The sequence below is a fragment of the Mytilus californianus genome, unplaced genomic scaffold (genome assembly GCF_021869535.1).
Source record: "Mytilus californianus isolate M0D057914Y unplaced genomic scaffold, xbMytCali1.0.p SCAF_18, whole genome shotgun sequence".
NCBI classification, from domain to species: domain Eukaryota; kingdom Metazoa; phylum Mollusca; class Bivalvia; order Mytilida; family Mytilidae; genus Mytilus; species Mytilus californianus.
Genome location: NW_026262666.1, coordinates 11,247,950 through 11,273,819, shown reverse-complemented (window position 1 = coordinate 11,273,819; position 25,870 = coordinate 11,247,950). Strand labels below are relative to the sequence as shown.

General features: G+C 35.6%; 1 protein-coding gene across 1 annotated transcript; it reads right to left on the bottom strand.

Annotated features, from left to right (window-relative positions):
- Positions 1 to 22,047: 22,047 nt before the first annotated feature.
- On the bottom strand, positions 22,048 to 23,892 carry LOC127726720 (uncharacterized). Its single transcript, XM_052234194.1, has one exon. It carries the CDS (start codon positions 23,801 to 23,803, stop codon positions 22,139 to 22,141), a length of 1,665 nt encoding a protein of 554 aa, XP_052090154.1. The 5' UTR covers positions 23,804 to 23,892; the 3' UTR covers positions 22,048 to 22,138.
- Positions 23,893 to 25,870: the final 1,978 nt, after the last annotated feature.

Sequence of the window (25,870 nt, the reverse complement as noted above, 5' to 3'; positions counted from 1 at the left end):
ATGAATTCGTGTGTGTGTAAAAGAGCTTTATTTTATGTTTTATAATAAAAGAACTGAAAGGTATATTCAACTTATATGGTTAGCAATTATAACTTTCTATCACAAATACTAACGTATGCTGTTTCTATTTCGAGCCTTGGTTTCGTGTCATACTAGAAATTAAGACTGTTTGTTTATATTGTACCTCATATTCACGCAAAAACGTAGTGATTTTACAAAAAAGACCCCGATCAATTCAGTCGAAAACCTCTCTCCCAACCGTTAAGATATAATTCATATTCCACCATAATTATTTGGTAAATAATCGCCCCTGCCCGTCCCTAAGATCAAAGGGTTAGGCCGGATCACGGAAATCCTTGCTCATTTTTTAAATAGGACACAAAAACATATTTAAATCAGTTTGGTTGTTCTGGTTCGGTGCAAATTTTTCATTGGATTTTTCTCTAAAGCATGGGGTTTAGAAGACTCTTCTTACAGCCTAACACATTATTACGGGTCTATATTTTCACTTATTCATTATGTCTCCCCTTCGAAGAATGAAGACATTATGCTGTAGTAGTAATTCGTCTTTTTGTTTTTGCTTTATTGTTTTGCTTTCTTGTTTTACAACCTTGTCCGACAATATGGCATTGATTTGCGATTTTGTGCATGAAGTTATTATATATGTAACCTGAGTCTGTGTGTAGCTTATCATTGTGACCCTAATTGGACCATGACTTTTGAACTTATATTTCCTTATCAGGGCTTGTATTTCCTATCATGATTTCCTTGATAGAGGGTTGCTGCTCACAAGGAAGCTATTAAACCAAGAGTTACAAGTGGTGAAGTTAAAACCATCCCCTCGTAAATTTTACGGACGCCATCACGAGTTGGTTGACCGTCATGGAATATCCGTTTCACAGATGATAGCGGATATGTTCCAAATGTAACTATATCCCGTCCCCTTTTTCCCGAATGTGACCTACCGAATTAGTCTTATTACCGAGTTTGTACTAACATGAGCAACACGCCGGGTGCCACATGTGGAGCAGGATCTGCTTACCCTTCCGGAGCACCTGAGATCACCCCCATTTTTTTTTTGGGGTTCCAGTTGCTCAGTCTTTGGTTTTGTTTTGTGAACTATTGTTTGTCTGTTTGTCTTTTTCTTTTTAGCCATAGCGTTGTTAGTTTATTTTCGACTTGTGAGTTTAAATGTCCCTTTGGTATCGTTCGCCGTTCTTCTGTAACATAACTTGTTTATCCTTTGACATAGACTTTTGATATAAGGCACTTCGGTGTATTTCTGTACTATAATCACCATAAAACTACAAATGCTTACAAAGGGAAGATATATTTATAGCGCTTAAAGGTATAACACCAGGTATCATGCCCTTCCAATAATGCATTATGAAATATTACAAAATGTGTTCAGATACCCATCCCTAAACCAAAGATTACCCTAAATCCATTGGATATTGGATGATTACTGATTGACATTGTAGTCTTAGACACATGATTTTTTATTAGTTATTATTGGCTTTGATGTAGATTTCAGTAACTGTGAGTACTCTCAGATCTGTACGTTGTGTCTTTTGCGGTTTTGTTTTATGTGCTTGATATCGATTTGTTGAGTTAAGTCCTTCTCAACTGAATTTTATTGTTTGTTTTTATGTCGTACTGGTAACCAGATTATTGGGAGGGTTTGGCGCCAGAAAACATGTTTTTCCCGCCACATTCTGGATATGCCTGTTCCAAGTCAGAAGCCTGTTATTCAATCATTGCCTTTTGTTGTTGTATGTTATATTTGTTTTTCGTTTATTGTTTTTAACATAATGCAGGTAGTTAATTTTCTCGTTTGAATGTTTTACATTTGTCATTTCGGGATCTTTTATAGTTTATTATGTGGTATAGGGTTTGCTTATTGCTGAGGGCTGTACAGTGACCTACAGTTGTTAACTTCTATGTCCGAAGATATTACCACATCTTCTTATTCTTATATATTTTTTTAAATGACATGATTATACCTTTTAAGTGCAACATTTTCCTTGTCCCTGGATACGTGCACCACCGCTATTTAGCGTATTTATAAACTGTTATACAAATTTATATATATACGAAATAAATAAATTGATGTGCCCAATGATTGTCCAAATGTTTGTATTGTGTCTGTATTTTACAGCTAGATTGTCGAAAATTGACAATATTTGTTGATTTATTTGCAAGATTTAAATCAAGATGTGTTTACATAACCCGGTCGTGATGTTCTTCAATGCGACGATATAGCGCAATAAAGAACTCTAGCATAGACTTCCCCTCTAACCGGTGCCAAAGGCCGTTATGAACTTGCTGTGAGGTGATTTTATCTTGAAGGCATAGTTGACCTTTAATGAGATGAAGAACAGCAATTATAGCGCAGTTTCTTTGTTATTCTATTTTTTCATATGTGCATATTGATTCTGTGTCATGAATTGGTTCCTCATAATTTTTTCTTTATCATTTTGAGACTACTAATATCCCAATCATAAAGCATATATATTGTAAATTGTAATCACAAAAACTTATTGTTGAAACAAAGCATTGTCACTTTGGTGTCATTCCACGCTCAAATACATCATAACATATCAAATATATCTAAAACACAGCTAAGATCCCCACCAAATTAACCATGACTATTCTTATTTGCAAAGACAATATCCTGCACACTATGAAGACTTTCTTTGCCTTTCCTATACCTATATGACTTCTATAGTTGAAAGGGAGACATATTTGGTAGTACACCTAACATTTTCGTCTAGTTTATTTACTTATTCATTGATTTATGAGTACTGTTGATCGTTTATAGTGCAACAATTTCCTTTCTAACCTAGTTTTAAAATATTTATGATGGGTGTATATTTTCCGACATATGATCAAGGTTATGCATCAATTCATATTGTTGAAAAGAGTAAAATATAAAACTAGTATAGAAAGTTTTCCCATATGGTATACTCTAATACTTTACTTCGGCAGGCCCTCATATTACCCCCTGTAGAACCCCATGTCAAATTCTAATATTCAGTATGCACACCAATACAATATAAGCCTAACATACATAAAAACGTTTGTCATCTAATTTGTGGTTTAGTAGAACTGTTATGAAGACTTTCAGGTGCATGAACTTGTAGTTTCTATGGTGACAGAAGCCATTTTTCAAATTTAACTGCAGAATTACGCATGAAAAGTCCCGTAATACATGATTTAATTCTGTTTAAACATTTTTATTATTTGTCGTCTTTTCAAAAAACTGTAGGAAAATTCTACCGATCAGCTTATCCATAGGTTTTTAGCAAAACTATTCAAGGAACTTGCCGCTGTATGGTAGTTATAGAAGAAATTGTCAAAATCGAACTCCACTTTTACTGAGTAGGTTCCAACATTGCGTAAAAAAAGTTGATGCATACTCAAATTAATGAAACAATAGGAGCATTTTCATTTTTCTGTTCTTTTATGGTATTGGTGGCCATTCCAAGTTGTCTACCCATTAATACCACTGTGTCTAAACTACCCCGGCAAAAAATGTTTGGACTCGATAGTATCTAATGTCCGGTACGGTGACGGACAATCAACGGACAGAGATAAGGTAGAATTTCAATTTATTTATTTGTTTTTTTTTAAATGACATTGAAGAATAAACATACACATATAACTATTTTCGATTGTGTGATGTAATATTTTCTACAACCGTTCTAGATTAATGGAGAAATAAGTAAAAAGGCACATGAAAATGGTGAATTGAGTGAACCTTGCTACGAATTTGTTTAATTTCTTTTTAAATTGTGCACATTGTACGGAAAGGAAAGTACGGAAAGAAAGTATTAACACAGAGATTGCATGGCTAGTCACTATGAGCAACTCAATATTTGTATTTCTGTGCATGGAACGAAAGAAATGGGTCATGTCAAAATGGACCATGTTTCGTCAATGTTGTTTATTACATAAGGACCCGGTTTTGTCTCAGTATAGGACCCGGTTTTGTTTTGTTCTGAAACCACAAATTTATGAAAAGCTACGTTAACACGGATCTGAACATTGCCCATCGGAAGAAATTTAATATGTGAGTCAAAATGATGTTATAAAGATGTTATTGCAATACAAACATGTCGTGTTAAAATATATTTCAAACGGGAACTTTTTTGACATTTTTGAATACTATACGTATACCTTATTGAACTTATCTTCGAACTAAGTTTAAATGGAAATAAATACTTTATTGCATGTACTTACATTAATTCGTTGTGATATAAAAAAGAAGATGTGATGTGATTGCCAATGAGAAAACTCTTCACAAGAGACCAAATGACACAGAAATTAACAACTACAGGTAACCGTACGGCCTTCAACAATGAGCAAAGCCCATACCGCATAATCAGCTATAAAAGGCCCCGAAATGACAAATGTAAAACAATTCAAACGAGGAAAATTACGGCCTAATTTATGCACAAAAAAATGAACGAAAAACAAATATGTAACACAGCAACAAACGACAACCACTGAATTACAGGCTCCGGACTTGAGACAGGTACATATATACGGAATGTGGCGGGGTTAAACATGTTAGCGGGATCCCAACCCTCCCCCTAACCTGGGAAATTGGTGTAACAGTACAACATAAGAACGAACTATAAAAATCAGATGGATACAATTAGAAATATATCTAACAAATGTTTGTTTGTTTTCTATATCTGTAATGATCTAAAAATAAGAAGATGTGGAATGATTGTGTTACCATATCAATTTATCAAAAGAGTAAGGATAGTATGCTTTACAATACTATACGCTATGTTAACAATATATTTACTCATTCTTTCATCCATTGACGGACAGTGAGAAAAAAAGCTCCGTTTTGAAGGCCGTACTTTGACCTATAATGGTTTACTTTTACAAATTTTGACTTGGATGGAGAGTTGTCTCATTGGCACTAATACCACATCTTCTTATATCTATTAAACGTTTTGGATATCTCAAATCAAAATGGTTGCCTTTCGAACGTGTATTTTATGTCCGCTTCGAAAAACACAAGTTCTAAACTTCCCTATTAGAATCGAAATAATTCTATCATGCCATGCTCTACGCTCATTTTAACATGGGTAGGCATTATATTTGTCAATATTTTAAAGCTTGGTATAATGCCTACCTATGTTAAAATGAGCATTGAGCATAGCATGAAAGAATTATTTCTTTTTATAAATAAAAGTTGGTTTGCAACATTATAACGTCCAATATCTTCGTCTTCGTCTTTCGTCTTCGTAGACCAACCTAAGTGGCAATTTAGCCCGTGAAAAATTACAATGAGACAGCTTTCCATCAGAGACCAAATGACGTAAAAGTTAACAAATATAGAACACCGTACGGCATCCAACAATGAGAAACGCCCATACGGCATAGCAAGCTAAAAAAGGCCCCGAAATGAAAACTGTAAAAAAAACTAATGTGAAAACTAACGACCTGATTTATGTACAAAATAAAAAACGAAAAACAAATACATGTATGATATACAGCAACAAAAGACAACCACCTATTTACAAGCACCTGGATTTGGTACTGGCACATACAGAATGGCGGGGTTGAACGTGTAAGCGCCCCCCCCCCCTCCCCCCAAAAAAAACAAGAAAAAAACTGGTATAACAGCACAACATATAAACAAACTATAAAATTCAGTGAGTTGAAAAAGTCTTAACTCATTTGATTACAGAGCCCCTATAGTAAATATGCGATTGACGGCTGTCACTGTTTTTTCGTCTTTTATTAAATTTTATGATGGTATATGATATAGTTACATTATATCAGTGGCGGATCCAGGGGGTAGAGGGAGTACGCCGACCCCCCCCCCCCCTTTTTGGTGGCTCGAAATAATTATTTTATCATGTTTTTTACGATTTATATATGATTTTTTATTTAGCATAAAATTGTAAAAAAAAGTTCCCCTTGCTACGCTCGGCGGTATAAATCCGTTTATGAATACGCCCCTTTCAAAAATCATGGCCTCGGTCCGCCCTTGCATTTTGACAATTTTAAACTTGACCAACGTGCTTAAATTGTAAAACATTTGTCAATGTATGATAATTATTATACAATGAAGAGATAAACCTATATATAATAGTTGTACTATATAGGGCAGTTGTTAACAACTTGATACTAGTGCATAATTTATACTTAGTATTATTGTAACAAGGAGGGGTAAACAGATTTTTAACGTACTATTATTGTGATCCTTTGCGCCGCATGAAAATTCCTTTCTTGGGCGATTCTGCATGCATATACATTAATTTGTCTTATTCTCTTGCTTTATAATGAACGTTTAGTTTCAAAACATTTATTTTAAAAACGATCATACTGTCTCCCCCTTTAAGTAGAGCGGAACATTAAGATAATCATCTTGTTGTCCCAGAAAATCACATATCAAATGTGCGTCCTTAAATTTTCAAGGCCGTACACTATTTAAGTTTGAACACTTAAATTTACATAGTTGATATAAAAAAATCTAATTGCTAATTTTATGTGCCTTTTTACTTATTTCTCCATAAATCTAGAACGGTGGTAGAAAATATTACATCACACTATCGAAAATAGTTAAATGTGTATGTATATTCTTCAATATCATTAAAACAACATATGAATAAAAAGAATTTCTGCCTTTCTCTGTCTGTTGATTGTCCGTCACCGTACCGGACATTAGATACTATTGAGTCCAAACATTTTTTGCCGGGATAGTTTAGACACAGTGAATACACAGGCATCATGTCATTTAAAGTTTCATTTGGTTTGGTCTAACTAGTAAGAGGAATGACAATTGGTAACGACTTACATTCGGGGTGACATGAGCATAACTCTTTATAATCAATAATAAATCAAAGACCACTCTTTTATAGTTTTATTCTATCGGCGTTGTAATTTTAAATATTGTATAACATTTAATATTTGTTTTGTTTATGAGCTTAAGTTCTCGATCATTACATTCATACATGCTTATTTACCAACTTTTTACGTGATGTATTAAAAAAACTTTGTTCTCATGAATTAAGTGATTTTACAATACTGTCTCAGGTTTAGGGGGTTAACACTCTCATGCATGTTAAAATTAACTCTGTCAAATCCCGTATATGCATTTCACAGTCAGGATCCCGTTATTCAGTGATTGTCGTTGGTTTGCTGTCTGTCATAGTTGTTTTACTTTAATTGTAAACCTTATCATGGATCATACCTTTAGTTTTTTATCGAGTGAATCATTTCATATTTTGTCATTCGAGCCTATTATAGCTTACTCTACTATACGGTATCGGGTTTACTCAATATTGAAGGCCGTAAGGCGACCTAAAGTTATTTACCATGTTTACATAGTCGTTATTTTGACTTTGGTCGATTGGTGTCTAAATGGCTATCACATCGTATCTTTTTATTTTTTAATATACCAATAAAGTTAGCAAATATACTAAATTATGGTTACATATATTTTTTTTAACTGTTAAAAGATTGTTTGGAAAACCCCGACTTAAAGTGTCAAATTGCGGAAGTTATTTGGAATTTATCTATATAGCAAGAAGTTCATTACCAGGATCCCCCAAGTATTGGGCATCTGATATAACTTATAAAATATTATCGTCCTGATTATACGTGTAACATTGGTTGATGGATATTAATCATCAATTCTAATCATCCTAAATCCTTATATGAAATGCATATACATGTATTTTATAGTTTACGAAGGGATGACCCTTGGTTCAATAGCTTTCTTGTAAGCAGTAACCATTTTTCAAGGAAATCTTGATAGGAGATGCACAATTTGAAATATCGTATCAACTGGGACATAATATGTATTCCCTCTATGCAGGAGCTGCTGGAATGTTGCTACATAGAAATGGAAAGTTCACAATCTGAACTGCTGAAATCACTCCTTAGTACTAAAGTATTGCTTTCAACCGACCCTTAATGTCTGTTTGTTTTGTTCACACATCGTTGTCAATATAATGGAATTTTATGCGACTGTCATACAAGTGAGAGGTTTAGCTAGCTATAAAACCAGGTTTAATCCACCATTTTCTACATAAGAAAATGCCTGTACCAAGTCAGAAATATGACAGTTGTTATCCATTCGTTTGATGTGTTTAAGCTTTTGATTTTGCCATTTGCTTATGGACTTTCCGTTTAGAATTTTCCTCGGAGTTCGGTATTTTGGTTATTTTACTTTTTGCAGTAAGTCAAGTTATTAGGCAGAGTTAACTGTACCTGTGGTATCCTTTATTTCGGTTGGATAAATGCGTTTCCCATAGTCACCAAACATTAAATTAGTGTTAAACCATGTTACGATGTACTGACATTTTTATCAAAGGAACAAGTTTTCTGATACTTTTCGTTATTGTTTCCTCTGGGAAACTATAATGTTTTTTTCAACATTTTTACTTTTACTTTAATGGTTACCATTCATATTTTAAACTTATAAATCAATTTTCTAGAAAAATTTAAATTAACATTTGAACCGAGTACAACTGAAGCATAACATTGACCGTCTCGATTGTACTGCAACATATATGCATTTTGGGACTGGTTTTTAGTGAAATGCAGATTCAAAGTTTCAAATAACAATAATTTACCAATAATTGCTGGTATCTACCAGTATTGACCACCGATCTTGTCAATTCGTGTATTGACTGAATTTTTGCAAAAATATATGGAGACTCGAACAAGTGTTGGCTTTTAAAAAAGTTTGTCTGACTTATGCGTGTACATAGAAATTAAACAAAGAAGATACAAAATCTTACATATGTTTATGGCAAAATCTAAACTTTTCGAAATAATAACAATAATAAATGCATACATGGTGTTTTTATTTTTAAAGAAAAGCATCAAATGCAAGACAATTTTACACTCTTTACTTTAAACAAAGAGTTTTCCAAACCGGAAACATTAAGATTCTGATGGCAGTATCAATCAGTTTACAGTAATTGATAGGATGAAGTGTGAGAAAAAGCTTAGTTAAAAATAAATCAGGAAAAATATATCCGGAAGACATTAACAAAAGATACATATTAATAACTTGTTGACACAGAGATATGTCTCGCCTGTCGGCATAAAATTCACAAAAGAAAATCTGATGAACAGCAACATTGCTAATTACTTCAAAGTTGCTGGACCAACAAGTGGACAGGGCCTCGAAATGGTTGACAAACTGAGATGTACAGACAGCGATATAACTTTATAGAAAATATTGTTGTCTTTTGTAAGTAGTTCCTATCAAACTAACTTAAGCAGTAAACTGTTAATTAATTAAAAGTCACTGGAGCATGACTTAGAGGGAAGGGCCTCAAAATAGTCCTCAAACTGATATGTACTGATAGTAATGCAACTTCATATAAAGTATCATTGATCTACCACAAGTAATTCCTATCAAACAGATTTAATCCAAAAACTTAACATTGAAAAAATGCTTATTATTCAAAGTCACTGGACCATGACATATGAGGCAGGGCCTTGAAGTAGTTCTCAAACTGATATATACTGATAGTAATGCAACTTTATAGAAAATATCATTGATCTATCACGAGTAGTTCCTATTACAATAACTTAAGCCGAAAACTTAACATTTGAAATTGCTTATTGATTGAAAGTCACTGAACCATGGCCTAGGAGACAGGGCCTCAAAATAGTAGTAAAACTGATATGTACTGATAGTTATGCAACTTCATACAAAATATCATTGATCTATCACAAGTAGTTCCTTTCAAACTAACTTAAGTAGTAAACTTAACAATTGTTGACGCGCCACCGTTGCCGGAAAAGCAATCCCTATGTCTCACTTTCCGCGACTTTCGTCGCAAGCGAGACAAGAAAAACTGAGACAGGTATGCTGAACTGACGACAGCAGGCGGACATTTGTCTTTTTCGGTTCAATTGCAAACAAATGAGGTTTACTTGAACAGGTTTTTGCTTTTTAAAATACTCGACTGACTTCTGCAGAAAAAAATAATATATAAAGACAATTATCAAATGCAGGAGTTTTTGCCTTTCTTTAATCTTAAAACACAATGGTACTTAGACCGGTTAAATTAACATTCTGATGCTATATCAAACTGTATTGGAGAAAATAATAGGAGAAATATCAGAAATTTCAAAATTAATCAGAAAATAGCATTCAAATGTTTGTTTATCATATTAAATGGATATTGGTAAGAATTTGTTTCCTTCCACGTCTTAGATTTTAGATATTCCTTATTGTTTCACAATGAAAAGGAAGACAGATTAAATGATATTAAACATAAATTTCCTTTTCATGCATGATCAATGAAAACTGAAACTTGTTCTATTTCTAGGAAAAAGGATACCAATCAGTGACAACAATACAGTTCTAACAAAAAATTATTTAACTAAATATTTGTAGATCGGAGAGGCAGATATAATTAGGGGTTCCCAACAGGTTAAATAAGAGGCTATAATGGGTTAAATTCGAATGTCTTTAAAGCTTCAATCTAACACGTCTTGCAAAAATATGGTTTTAAAAATCGAAAATTATAATTACAAAATCTTCCAAGCCCTTCCTCAAATTCAGATATAAGATCCCCAGCTAAACAGCTATCAATATGCAAACAAACAACATCAATGAAATGATTTGTAGATTTCAATTTGCTTGTTTATCATTTTTGCTGTTAACACTTTCTCTCTATCTTTTTTTTTTAATTTTGCCCAAAACACAAAAAGGGTAAACAAATAGTCATTTAAGAAATCACTACCATAAAAAGTCTAACAAAGACTTTAGCAAACTTTTAATTTTTTTAACATGCCTTGTTGATCATTTTTCTGAACCATGGCCTAGGAGACAGGGCCTCAAAATAGTAGTAAAACTGATATGTACTGATAGTAATGCAACTTCATACAAAATATCATTGATCTATCACAAGTAGTTCCTTTCAAACTAACTTAAGTAGTCAACTTAACAATTGTTGACGCCGCCACCGTTGTCGGAAAAGCAATCCCTATGTCTCACTTTCCGCGACTTTCGTCGCAGGCGAGACAAGAAAAACTGAGACAGGTATGCTGAACTGACGACAGCAGGCGGACATTTGTCTTTTTCGGTTCAATTGCAAAAAAAATGAGGTTTACTTGAACAGGGTTTTGCTTTTTAAAATACTCGACTGACTTCTGCAGAAAAAAAAAATATATAAAGACAATTATCAAATGCAGGAGTTTTTGCCTTTCTTTAATCTTAAAACACAATGGTCCTTAGACCGGTTAAATTAACATTCTGATGCTATATCAAACTGTATTCGAGCAAATAATAGGAGAAATATCAGAAATTTCAAAATTAATCAGAAAATAGCATTCAAATGTTTGTTTATCATATTAAACGGATATTGGTAAGAATTTGTTTCCTTCCACGTCTTAGATTTTAGATATTCCTTATTGTTTCACAATGAAAAGGCAGACAGATTAAATAATATTAAACATAAATTTCCTTTTCATGCATGATCATTGAAAACTGAAACTTGTTCTATTTCTAAGAAAAAGGATACTAATCAGTGACAACAATACAGTTCTAACAAAAAATTATTTAATAAATATTTGTAGATCGGAGAGGCAGATATAATTAAGGGTTGCCAACAGGTTAAATTAGAGGCTATAATGGGTTAAATTCGAATTTCTTTAAAGCTTCAATCTAACACGTCTTGCAAAAATATGGTTTTAAAAATCGAAAATTATAATTACAAAATCTTCGAAGCCCTTCCTCAAATTCAGATATAAGATCCCCAGCTAAACGGCTATCAATATGCAAACAAACAACATCAATGAAATGATTTGTAGATTTCAATTTGCTTGTTTATCATTTTTGCTGTTAACACTTTCTCTCTATCTTTTTTTTTTAATTTTGCCCAAAACACAAAAAGGGTAAACAAATAGTCATTTAAGAAATCACTACCATAAAAAGTCTAACAAAGACTTTAGCAAACTTTTAATTTTTTTAACATGCCTTGTTGATCATTTTTTGTTATTAAAAATCTATACATCTTTATTTAATAATTAAGATAATAGGCAAAAATGCACTAAATTTGCAAAAGTCGTTTATAGAGAGCAAGAACTCCAATAGATGAATGAAAAGAGGCCTTTTTTCATAGATTGTTCTCATGTCGTACTGTTACACCCAGGTTAGGGGGAGTTTTTGTCGCCACCAAACATGTTAAACCCCGCCACAATTTGTTTATGCCTGACCGAAGTCAGGAGCCTATAACTTAGTTGTTGTCGTTTGTGTTTGTACATCATATTTGTTTTTCGTTTATAGTTTTCTACATATATCAGGCCCTTAGTTTTCTCGTTTTACAATTGTCATTATTGGACCTTTTTATAGCTGACGATGCGGTATGGATTTTGCTTATTGTTGAAGGCCATACGGTGCTCTTTAGTTGTAACATGTAACTACTATGTCATTTGGTCTCTGGTAAAGCGTTGTCTTATTGACACTGATACCACATCTTGTTATTTTTATTGACATGCTTATCATGTAAATTCACGTTCCTTTCAATATATGATGGACTGTCATTAAATGATTTAAAGTTTGGTGACAATGTTGAACACATTTACCCCTTCAAACTTGAAATAAAGAATACGGCAGATACATTTACGCCTGTCGTATATTTTGACTTACATCTGGAAAATGACATTGCAGGTTTTTTAAAAACAAAACTTTAAGACAAGAGAGCTGATTTCAGCTCCCAATGTGAACTGTCTGCATATATCATTGATAAAGTCTGATTGACATAAACATTTTTTCACAAAAAACTTATTCACATCCATCAGGCCTAAATATGCTTAAGGTGCTAATTCATTCTGACATTTATAGTAAAAGTCGACTTTTGTTCTTTTATTTAAAAAAAAAAGCATCCTATTCTAGTACAACCTTTCTTTTTTTACTTTAGAAAGTGATTTTCTACCAACGCATTCAAAATTATTTTTGCTCTATTTTGTCATCATGATGTTTTACTCATTTTTGACATAGAAATAATCACTCAATTTCATAAAAATGTTTGACGCTTTAACATTTGAATAGTTTTACTCTGACTGTTATTTGATTTCAAGAAACATGTTTCTGAATATTTCTTTCTGTACAAAAATGTGTTTATTTAGATGTAATACTTTATGTTAATACAAATTATGTCTATCCTGTGTTAAAAGAAGCTAAAAATATCAAGTTACCCAGTATTAACCAACCTTGGGAAACCCTGATATTTTCAGGCTATTTTCTTTCTTTCAAAATGTTCTAAAATTACCTATTCACCGAAACAAGCTAAAGAACAAGTGTTTAAGAAACAAGTATTTTATAGCGTATTGATCAAGTCATATGATTTATATGACTTTTTTGTTTATTTTGCAAATATATTTATTGTATTAAACGGATAATGATAATGATTTGTTTCTTTCCACGCCTTTTAAAATTAAGATATTCCGTATTGTTTCACAATGAAAAGGAAGACAGATTTTATGATACTAAATCCAAAGTTCATTTTCATTATGACTAATGAAAACCGAAACTTGTTTTATTTTCGAGAAAAAAATCAAAGGCAGTGACAACAAATTGTGATCTACACATGATTAATTCATTATGAATTAATCATGTGTAGATCAGAGAGAAAGATCTAATTAGAGGTTCCAACAGGTTAAATTAGAGACTCTAAAATGTCACACTAGAGGCTTATACAGGTTATATTTGAGTCTCCTAGAAACATTAATCTCGCACATGATGCGAATTGTGGTTTTAAAAATCAGGAAATATATTTACAAAATCTTGAAATCCCCTCCTCCCATATTAGACTCTCCGCTAAACAGCTATTCAAATGCACACAAACAACATCAATGAAATGATTTGCTAGTTTATCAATTTTGCTGTTTACATTTTCTCTATATTCATTAGTCTTTAAATAATATCTAACCTCATTGAAAGAAAGGGACCTCGGTTGCCAAGTTGTTTATGGTTCATGTGGACCCTACGGCTGAAAGGCTATTTATACACCTCAAAATATACTCTGAGTACATTCAAACATGTGCATGTGGAATAGGTTTCATGCATAGCATGCCCTAGAGAAATAAAATTTAAATGCATTCTATGTTTTATAAAATTTATAACTTATCTGAATTTTGCTGACAGCCACGAAATGACACAATAGTGCTGAAAGAAGCATTAAACACCAATTAACCAACAATCAATCAATCAATGACAGAATACAAATTTTGTAACTGGACGCTTATCTAAAAAATATCAAATTAGTTGTTTTTAAAACACTGGTAGAAAAGGGCAGATACATACACTTACCACTAAACTAAAGAACGTTTTAAACCTATGAAACCACAGGCGTTTTGGGAATGCACCCCTTTTAATATTGTTTTTAGTATTGAAACCAAACTATGGCTGTCCTGTATTAAAAGATGCTCAAAATATCCAATTAAGCAACTCTGTAATACTTTAACTTATTCAAAATGTTCTTGTTCTTTTCCATACGATATAACAATAAAAATAGTTTATAAATTTTGATCATCTGGTATGTAGTAATAGAGGGTCAAAATGTATAAACTACCGTCATGACCGTCATCGTATGAAAAAGAAAACGAACCCAAATAAGTGAGAATAATATAACAGATATTTACAAAAAAAAAAAAAAAAAAAAAAAAAAAAATATTTAGAAAAATGGGGGTGGTGGTCCATTCCCCAAGCGGCGGTATAAAAAACCATACAAGATAAAAACCACATTTTACAATACTGTCATGACTGTTAAAAAAGCAAAAATGTACGCATCAATCTGATTAATTATTTTGCTATAGATAATCTAATACATTGTACTACCGAATATTTCTGATACTGAAAATTATTGGTTCTGCTGAAATCTTAAATCTACACCTTGTAGAAAAACCATAGAATTCTTTTAAAAAAAAACTATAAAGCTAGGGACATGGGACTTCAAGATATTTTCACGTGTGCAAATATATATATTTACAAGAGAAATCATTAAAAGTGGATATATATATTTATATCCACTTTTAATGATTTCTCTTGTAATTTACTACAGATATCATCTACAGATATTTCTTGTCATTAATGTAGTCTAGCAATAGCCTCAGTGACCGTTTTTACTTGTCAGTAGTGTAGTCCAGTCCTGGCCACAGTAAAAGAGGGACGAAAGATACAAGAGGGACAGTCAAACTCATAGATCGAATACAAACTGACAACGCCATGGCCAAAAATAAAAATACAAACAGACAAATAATAGTACAAATGACACAACATAGAAAACTAAAGACTAAGCAACACGAACCCCACCAAAAACTGAGGGTGATCGCATGTGCTCCGGAAAAGTAACCAATCATACTTCTCAGTAGTGTAGTCCAGTCCTGGCCTCAGTGACCGTTCTTACTTGTCAGTAGTGTAGTCCAGTCCCGGCCTCAGTGAGCGTTCATACTTGTCAGAAGGGTAGCCCAGTATTGGCCTCAGTGACTGTTCATATTTCTCAGAAGTGTAGTCGATCCTTGGCCTCAGTGACCGTTCTTACTTCTCAGTTGTGTAGCCCAGCCTTGGCCTCAGTGAACGTTCATACTTCTCAGCTATGTAGTCAAGCCTTGTCCTCAGTGACCGTTCATTCTTCTCAGTAGGGTAGTCCAGTCCTAGCCTCAGTGACTGTTCATACTTGAAAGTAGTGTAGTAGAGCCTTGGCCTCAGTGAAGTTCTTACTTGTCAGTAGTGTAGTCCAGTCCTGGCCCGAGTGACCGTTCATACGTCTCAGTTGTGTAGTCAAGCCTTGGTGTCAGTAACCGTTCTTACTTGTCAGTGGTGTAGTTCAGTGCAAGTCTCTGTGACCATTCATATTTGTCAATAGTGTAGTGAATCCCTGGCATTCAGTGACCGTTCTTAATTGTAAGTAGTGTAGTCCAGGCCTGACATCAGTGGCCGTTCTTACTAGTCAGTAGTGTAGTCCAGCCTTGGCATCAGTGACCGTTCATAGTAGTGTAGTCCAGTCAAGGCCTCAGTGACCGTTCTTACTTCTCAGTAGTGTAGTCCAGTCTTGGCCTCAGTGACCGTTCATACTTGTCAGTAGTGTATTCCGTCTTGGCCTCAGTGACCGTTCTTACTTCTCAGTTGTGTAGTCCAGCCTTCGCCTCAGTGACCGTTCATACTTCTCAGTAGTGTAGTCCAGCCTTGGTATCAGTGACCGTTCTTACTTGTCTTAAGGGTAGTCCAGTATTGACCTCAGTGACCGTTCATACTTCTCAGTAGTGTAGTCGATCCTTGGCCACAATCACCGTTCTTACTTCTCAGTTTTGTAGCCCAGCCTTGGCCTCAGTGACGTTCATGCTTCTCAGTTGTGTTGTCCAGTCCTGGCCTCAGTGACTGTTCATACTTGTAAGTAGTGAAGTACAGTCTTGGCCACAGTAAACGTTCTTACTTGTTAATAGTATAGTCCAGTCGTGGCCTCAGTGACCGTTCTTACTTGTCAGTAGTGTAGTCCAGCCCTGACCTCAGTGACCAGTCATACGTCTCAGTAGTGAAGTCGAGCCTTGGTGTCAGTAACCGTTCTTACTTGTCAGTAGTGTAGTTCAGTGTTAGTGTCTGTGACCATTCATATTTGTCAATAGTGTAGTAAATCCCTGGCATTCAGTTAATGTTAATTGTAAGTAGTGTAGTCCAGTCCTGACATCAGTAGCCGTTCTTACTTGTCAGTAGTGTAGTCCAGCCTTGGCATCAGTGACCATTCATACTTGTCAGTAGTGTAGTCCAGTCAAGGCCTAAGTGACCGTTCTTACTTCTCAGTAGTGTAGTCCAGTACTGGCCTCAGTGACCATTCCTACTTGTCAGTAGTGTAGTCCAGTCCTGAACTCAGTGACCGTTCTTACTTGTCAGTAGTGTAGTCCAGTCTTGGCCTCAGTGACTGTTCATACTTCTCAGTAGTGTAGTCCAGCCTTTGCCTCAGTAATCGTTCTTACTTCTCAGTTGTGTAGCCCAGCTTGTAAATATTTGTCAATAGTGTAGTAAATCCCTGGCATTCAGTGACCGTTCTTAATTGTAAGTAGTGTAGTCCAGTCCTGACACTAGATGCCGTTCTTACTTGTCAGTAGTGCAGTCCAGCCTTGGCATCAGTGACCATTCATACTTGTCTTCAGTGTAGTCCAGTCCTGGCCTCAGTGACCGTTCTTACTTCTCAGTTGTGTAGTCCAGCCTTGGCATCAGTGACCGTTCATACTTCTCAGTTGTGTAGTCCAGTCATGGCATCAGAACCGTTCTTACTTGTCAGTAGTGTCAGTAGTGAAGTAAAGTTCTGGCATCAGAGACCGTTTTTACTTGTTAGTAGTGTAGTCCAGTCCTGCTCTCAGTGACCGTTCTTGCTTGTTAGAAGTGTAGTCCAGTCTTGGCCTTGGTGATTGTTCTTTCTTGTCAGTAGTGTAGTCCAATCCAGGCCTTGGTGATCGTTCATTCTTGTCAGTAGTGTAGTCCAGTCCTGGCCTTGGTAATTGTTCTTACTTGTCAGTAGTGAAGTCCAGTTCAGGCCTTGGTGATCGTGCATACTTGTCAGTAGTGTAGTCAATCACTGTCCTTAGCGGTCCTTCATTCTTGTCAGTAGTGCAGTCAATCACTGTCCTTAGTGACCGTTCATACTTATCAGTAGTGCAGTCCAGTCCTGGCCTTGGTGATCGTTCATTCTTGTCAGTAATGTAGTCAATCATTGTCCTTAGTAACCGTTCATACTTGTCAGTAGTGTAGTCCAGTCCTGGCCTCAATGACTGTTCATACTTGAAAGTAGTGTACTACAGCCTTGGCCTCAGTGAATTTCTCACTTGTCAGTAGTGTAGTCCAGTCCTGGCCCCAGTGACCGTTCATACATCTCAGTTGTGAAGTCTAGCCTTGGTGTCAGTAACCGTTCTTACTTGTCAGTAGTGTAGTCCAGTGCTAGTCTCTGTGACCATTCATATTTGTCAATAGTTTAGTGAATCCCTGGCATTCGGTGACCGTTCTTAATTGTAAGTAGTGTAGTCCAGTCCTGACATCAGTGGCCGTTCTTACTTGTCAGTAGTGTAGTCCAGCCTTGGCATCAGTGACCATTCATACTTGTCAGTAGTGTAGTCCAGTCAAGGCCTCAGTGACCGTTCTTACTTCTCAGTAGTGTAGTCCAGTACTGGCTGCAGTGACCATTCTTACTTGCTTGTCAGTAGTGTAGTCATTTCTTGGCCTCAGTTCATACTTGTCAGTAGTGTAGTCCGTCTTGGCCTCAGTGATCGTTCTTACTTCTCAGTTGTGTAGTCCAGCCTTCGCCTCAGTGACCGTTCATACTTCTCAGTTGTGTAGTCCAGCCTTTGTATCAGTGCCCGTTCTTACTTGTCAGAAGGGTAGTCCAGTATTGGCCTCAGTGACCTTCATACTTCTCAGTAGTGTAGTCGATCCTTGGCCACAGTGACCGTTCTTACTTCTCAGTTGTGTAGCCCAGCCTTGGCCTCAGTGACCGTTCATACTTCTCTGTTGTGTAGCCCAGCCTTGGCCTCAGTGACCGTTCATACTTCTCAGTTGTGTTGTCCAGTCCTGGCCTCAGTGACTGTTCATACTTGTAAGTAGTGAAGTACAGCCTTGGCCACAGTAAACGTTCTTACTTGTTAATAGTATAGTCCAGTCGTGGCCTCAGTGACCGTTCTTACTTGTCAGTAGTGTAGTCCAGCCCTGACCTCAGTGACCAGTCATACGTCTCAGTAGTGTAGTCGAGCCTTGGTGTCAGTAACCGTTCTTACTTGTCAATAGTATAGTTCAATGTTAGTCTCTGTGATCATTCATATTTGTCAATAGTGTAGTAAATCCCTGGCATTCAGTGACCGTTCTAACTTGTCAGTAGTGTAGTCCAGCCTTGGCATCAGTGACCATTCATACTTGTCAGTAGTGTAGTCCAGTCAAGGCCTCAGTGACCGTTCTTACTTCTCAGTAGCGTAGTCCAGTAATGGCCTCAGTGACCATTCTTACTTGCTTGTCAGTAGTGTAGTCCAGTCCTAACCTCAGTGACCGTTCTTACTTGTCAGTAGTGTAGTCCAGTCTTGGCCTCAGTGACTGTTTATACTTCTCAGTAGTGTAGTCCAGCCTTTGCCTCAGTAATCGTTCTTACTTCTCAGTTGTGTAGCCCAGCTTGAAAATATTTGTCAATAGTGTAGTAAATCCCTGGCATTCAGTGACCGTTCTTAATTGTTAGTAGTGTAGTCCAGTCCTGACATCAGATGCCGTTCTTACTTGTCAATAGTGTAATCCAGTCTTGGCATCAGTGACCATTCATACTTGTCTTCAGTGTAGTCCAGTCCTGGCCTCAGTGACCGTTCTTACTTCTCAGTTGTGTAGTCCAGCCTTGGCCTCAGTGACCGTTCATACTTCCCAGTTGTGTAGTCCAGTCTTGGCATCAGAACCGTTCTTACTTGTCAGTAGTGTCAGTAGTGAAGTAAAGTTCTGGCATCAGAGACCGTTTTTACTTGTTAGTAGTGTAGTCCAGTCTGGACTCAGTTACCCTTCTTACTTGTCAATAGTGTAATCCAACCCTGACCTCAGTGATCGTTCTTACTTGTTAGAAGTGTAGTTCAGTCCTGCTCTCAGTGACCGTTCTTGCTTGTTAGTAGTGTAGTCCAGTCCTAGCCTTGGTGATTGTTCTCTCATGTTAGTAGTGTAGTCCAATCCAGGCCTTGGTGATCGTTCCTTCTTGTCAGTAGTGTAGTCCAGTCCTGGCCTTGGTAATTGTTCTTACTTGTCAGTAGTGAAGTCCAGTTCAGGCCTTGGTGATCGTACATACTTGTCAGTAGTGTAGTCAATCACTGTCCTTAGTGATCCTTCATTCTTGTCAGTAGTGTAGTCAATCATTGTCCTTAGTGACCGTTCATACTTGTCAGTAGTGTAGTTTAGTGCTAGTCTCTGTGACCATTCATATTTGTCAATAGTGTAGTGAATCCCTGGCACTGGACTTTAGATCTGCAGCGCTGGAATTTGCAACTCTAGCACTGGGCTTTGCCTCTCCAGCACTTGACTTTAAATCATGGACGCTTTAATTTATATCTATAGCGCTGGAATAAAAAATCTACAGCAATAGACTTTACATCTGCAGCGCTAAACTTTACATATTTAGCGCTGGACTTAACGTCTCCACCGCTGCACTACGTCTTCAGCGGTAAATTTTACATCTACAGCGCTAGATTTAAGATCTACAGAGCGTGACTTTATATACATGTTTACAGCGCTGGACTACATCTTCAGCGTTGGCCTTGACATCTCCAGCGGTAGACTTTGTATCTCCATCGCTGGTCTTTGCATCTCCGAACCTTGACATTAAATCTTTGGCGCTTTACTTCATATCTACAGCGCTAGACTTTACATCTAGAGCACTGGACTTGACATCTCCAGTGATGGACTTGACATATACAGCGGTAAACTTTGCATCGCCAGCGCTAACTATAGATCTACAGCACTGGACTTACGTCTTCAGCGCTGGACTTTATGTCTCTAGCGCTGCTATTACGTCTCCAGCACTGGACTACATCATAAACGCTTTACATCTTCATCGCTGGATTTTAGATATACAGCGATGGCCCTTTGCATCTCCAGCCCTGTGATTTAGATATACAGCACTGAACTTTTCATCTACATCGCTAGATTTTGCATTTTTAGCACTTGACTTTAATTGTTCGGCGCTTTACTTTATATCTAAAGCGCTAGACTTTACATCTTCAGCGCTGTTCTTTAAATCTTCGGCGCTTTACTTCACTTCTACACAACGCTAGACTTTACATCTACAGCAATGGACTTGGCATCTACAGCACTGGACTTTGCATCTACAGCGCTAAAGTTTACATCAACAGCACTGGGTTTTATATCTACAGCGGTGGACTTTGCATCTCCAGCACTGGAATTTAAATATGCAGCGGTTGACGACTCTATATCTACAGCGTGGGACTTTACTTATCCAGTAATAGACTTTAATTCTGCAGTGCTGTACGTTAGATCTCCAATGCTTTATTGTAGATATCCAGCGCCTGACTTTGCATCTCAAGCGATTGACTTCATATACACAGTGCTAGACATTCCAGCTACAGCGCAGGACTCTACATCTACAGCTAGTGAACATAAGATCTACAACGCTGGACTTTACATCTCACTATAGTGCTGTTTTTTGCATATTAGCGCTGTCCTTTACATCTCCAGCGCTTGACTTTATATCTACAACGCTTGAGTTTACATCTACAGCGCTGGACTAGACACTTTAGTATATAGCGCCGGGATACGTGTGTTTTTCTAATTGTTTTTTTTTATCAATATAAAGCCAAGAATTTGTAAAACTTGACATTATGCCAATTCTCAACCAATTTTTGGTGTTTAATTTATAATTCACTCAATATTCTTTGCTTTATGTAATGCCGTTTTTCTTTTCATCTTCTTTTTCTATTGGCCATGGTTTTATGTAACCCTTGACGACCTAGATTTTACACCTACAACTTCCCCCATCACATTTCACTGGACATCAATCAATCATCATATCGTTTACGCCTAATATCAACCGTTAATTATTTTCGCCACGTTGTTTTTTCTCATCTTGAACACAATTCCACCAATTACTTGTAATTGTGATCATTTGAGCTTAAACGAATTTTGACTGGCCTCGACGAAGTCGAAAAGGCGAGACTATACGGCGTGCTGTTTACGGTGGTGGTGGCGTCAGCTATTTATTAGTTTGTGTGATTAAGTCATTTTTAGGAGACCACTAGTGGTAGGTCAATGATATTTGATATGCAGTTGTCTTAGCATTGCCCCATCTCATTTCCATAAAGATAATTTGGCTACAACTCCTGTCATGGTTTATTGACTTAAAAATGAATTGCATAGTTTACATGATTATTGGTTGGTTGGTTGGTTGATAAATATATGCACAACAAGTGAGAAGTTCCTCGTATCAATTTGTTGGTCAATTGGTTTGATTGGGTGGTAGGTAGGTAGTATAGAGATCTTGATTTTCAAGAACACTCTGACACTTTTTTGAAAAAACAGAAAATGTTCAGAAAATGAAGTATGATTTATTTAAATTAAAACGAAAAAAATAAAGTCGAAGAAAATATAAACAAATTAAATATTTGTTCTTTCATCGTTTTTCTAACAACCAGAAATGTGCACTTCATATAACTTTGCTTTCTCTGAACTTCCTACTGCTTCGTTACATCCGATATACAATTGTCCCGCGGTTCTTGTAAAGCAAAGGGAATATGGCTTTGCTATTCCTATGTCACCCATTTTATAATGTGTGATGAAATGTCCACATTTATTCAGTATGTGAAAGATATAACTGTTTAATTGTGTCACAATAATATTGTCAGACGGTGTAGTAACAATGTTCACTGGTTTGAACGGCTTGTTCTCATTATTGACCCCATGATGACCGGTGTAGATCTGTAGGATATCTCCGTCTCTATTTAGTACCACAACTCTACCTCTGTTATCCTCAGATAACCTATCCACTACACAGATATTCCCGTTATCTGTACTGGTTATTCTCCTAACATATGTAAATATCCGGATGTTGTTTTTGTCATGTTCATAGATAGTTTCATGTTCTCCTTTCTGGTTCATCACAATGATAGCTCGTCTGCTCGTAGGGGGGCATACTTTACCGGTACTCTGGACTCCCACTATGACCTTACCATCTTTGGTCACATGTACGGCAGAATAAAGTAACGGAGACACATTGTAAATAGAATCAGTAAGTTCTCCTGTTTTACCACTGATTTGTTTAAGTACTAATCCATCTGATGACAGAAGCAGGTCACCAGTCGAAGTAAAAGCCATTCCATAGACTTTAATGTTAAATGTTGATTCTACTGTCAGTTTATGTTCTACTGGTTTTACTTTCTGTAACACATAATTATCACTTATCCACAGAGAATTATCGGGACATAACGATAGATAAAACACTCCAGAAATATCAGTTTTGAATTGTTTAACGATACGTACGTCGACGGTATTAGATACAACTTGCAACGATCCCATGATATACGGTGATACTTGTCCTGGGAGAAATGATAGGGTGCCGAGATTGGTTTCAGCTACATTCAAGGCACAGGACAGTTTTGAACTGTCAATGAATAATTTTTCCACATCATTGGACAGGACGATATCTTCCACATTTGAACTTAGAAGTCCCTGTAAGTTAACAATAACTTTCTCTAATTTGTCAATTTCATCCGTCTGTAAATCTCTCCATTTTTTATCTAATTCAGATTTTAATTGTTCTGTATATTTGTCAGCTGCATTCTTTACCTCGATATTTTGAGCTTCTATTCTCTTTATTAAATCCGTGTATTTTGCACTGTCCTTCATGTTCACATTCGTCATTGCGTTTTTTTTTTCCATCAAGTTTCCTATTTTGTCTTTTATTTTCTTTTGATCGGATTTAAATTTTTCCTTTCGGATATCAAAACCTTTACTAATTTCAACCAAAACATGGCCATTGTGCGTATTTCCAATACACAATGCGCAGACTAACGTATCGCACGACGCGCAAAACATAACACAACATTGTCCGCTATGTTTTTTACACTTCAAGTCGCTAAAATCCAGTTCACCACGATAAATTCCAACTTCTTTGATATCTATAACATTGTGGTCTTTATTGTTTTTTAATTTAGCATGAATTTTGTCCTTGCATTTAGAGCACATTAAAACGTCACAGTTTATGCATTTCCATTTTATTTTGGTTTCTTCTTCACAAAAATTACACGTAGCAGGAGCCTGTCCTCGTTTAAAAGATTGAGAAAACGCCATTCTGGTATAAAATCCAATATGTCTGACTATTTTACTTCCTATTACTGTAACTAAGTGTCGGGTAGAAATAAGAACATGTAGTTAGTGTGTAAAATCCAAGGTCGTTGTCATTTGACTGTCATATATATATAGATATGTGAGGGTCTGGGTTGCACAGTCTTAATTTCTGTGTCCTTTAACTTGTTATGTCATTTTTTAAAAATTTCTTTATCATTTTCTCCAATTATTCTCAATTCTTCGCATTTTAGCACCCAATTATTCTCTATTGATGATTTTTTTGTTATAGTTTTCTTCATTCTTTATTGTTTACCCTGTAAATTATCCCGGTAGCCCCTTATATATGGCAAAATAAAACACATTTAAATATGTCGGTGAAATAGCTTTAAACAACCCGTCACTTGACGTTATCACAGAAAACATAAATTACTCAATGGATTTAAAGTTCGTAGATGTTTTCCCTTAGATTACATTATAGATAATGCATATTTTTAGGTTTTTCTTGTCCATGATATCGTATGACTATAACACACCGAGGGTGTCAGGATTGATCAAATGAAAGACCGAATATTTTGGCCTGTTAAGAACTTAAAAAATAAACTTGCCTAATATAGGATGAAAATGAATATTTGCTAAACAAATGATAATGTACAAAAATTAATGAATTTTAAGCTCGAATAGCAACGGGTGGAAATGAAATTTTCTTTCCACAAAGAGTCCTAGTTCGACACGCTGTTTTAAATTTTAAACATGATAATTCATAAGGTACGCAAGAAAACATGTCATCATCCCAGGTTAATTATTCTGACTCTGAGCCAGTCTTATCATTATGCCGCTTGCTTAAATAGAGGCGGAAGATATCAATGGGACATTCAAAATTCATATAGAAGTCGAGAGAAACTAACAACGTCATTGCAAAAACGCAAAATGAAAGACAACGAACAAATAAGCAAGTTCACAAAACACTTCATTGGAACCTAAAGATTGAACAACACGACCCCCCGGCTCCCTTAAAACAGGGGGTGATATCAGGTGCTTTGGAAGGGTACATGTAAGCAGACTCGCGCCACTAGTGACACCCGTCGTGTACCTCCTATAAAATGCATTAGCGAATGATAATCGATTCTTATCTAACCTTAATACATCATCATAGGTACTTGGGACAGAACAATTTTTTTTAGCCCTTCCCCTTTTTTCCAAAATCCATTATTGTTTTTTTCAATTATTTTCGAGTTTTTTTTTTGTATCAAACGAACAGAAGAATTTTAGAAGAATTTTATTAATCTAATCAAGAACCCATAAATGGCATCATTTACAACAATATTAAGCACAATATGATTGGAAAAAAGAGAAACTAGATCCTAATATAATACTATCATATTGTGGATAGGATCAGAGCCTAACACATCATGTGTCTTACATAACTAGAACAATAATTTCATAATAATTAAATATTATTCTATATATTTTGTATCCACCTGGATCTTATTTCTAAACACTTAATAATATAATTGCCTAGGCACATAAGAGTTGGTAAATGCTCATTTGTGAACGGCCAGAAATATTTTTTTATCCTTGGGTAATATCCGAACATAAATATACTGCAAATAACTTGAATTTGCTATTTACTCTCTATTCAAGTTTATATATATATATATTATTAATTCGTATATTTTAACAAATTTGATTCGTTCAGGGATAGTCACATGTTAAACTATATTTTCGAAGGTAGAGAGAAAACGGCGGATAGCAAAAAGCATATTGCACAGCAAAATGCATATTGCACGGTTATTTTTAGAATATCTAAAAACCTATATACTTTGTGACGTCATGTAATGAATTTCAGGATATTGTTCAACGTTTTGAAACAAATGACATCTGTGATCGATTATTTGACAAAAAATTTTTTCAAATACATAAGATGTCAAACAAAAAAAAAAAAAAATGAAATAACAACTAATATGTTGTTATTGTCAAGGAGACAATATAATATCTATAAAATTCCAACAAAATCAAATGACGATTTTGATACAAATATGGTCGAAAATTAATAATATAACAAATATAGCC

What these genes read in the sequence shown, in the direction of transcription:
- LOC127726720 (XM_052234194.1), bottom strand. Translation starts at nt 23,803, where the DNA reads ATGGCGTTTTCTCAATCTTTTAAACGAGGACAGGCTCCTGCTACGTGT.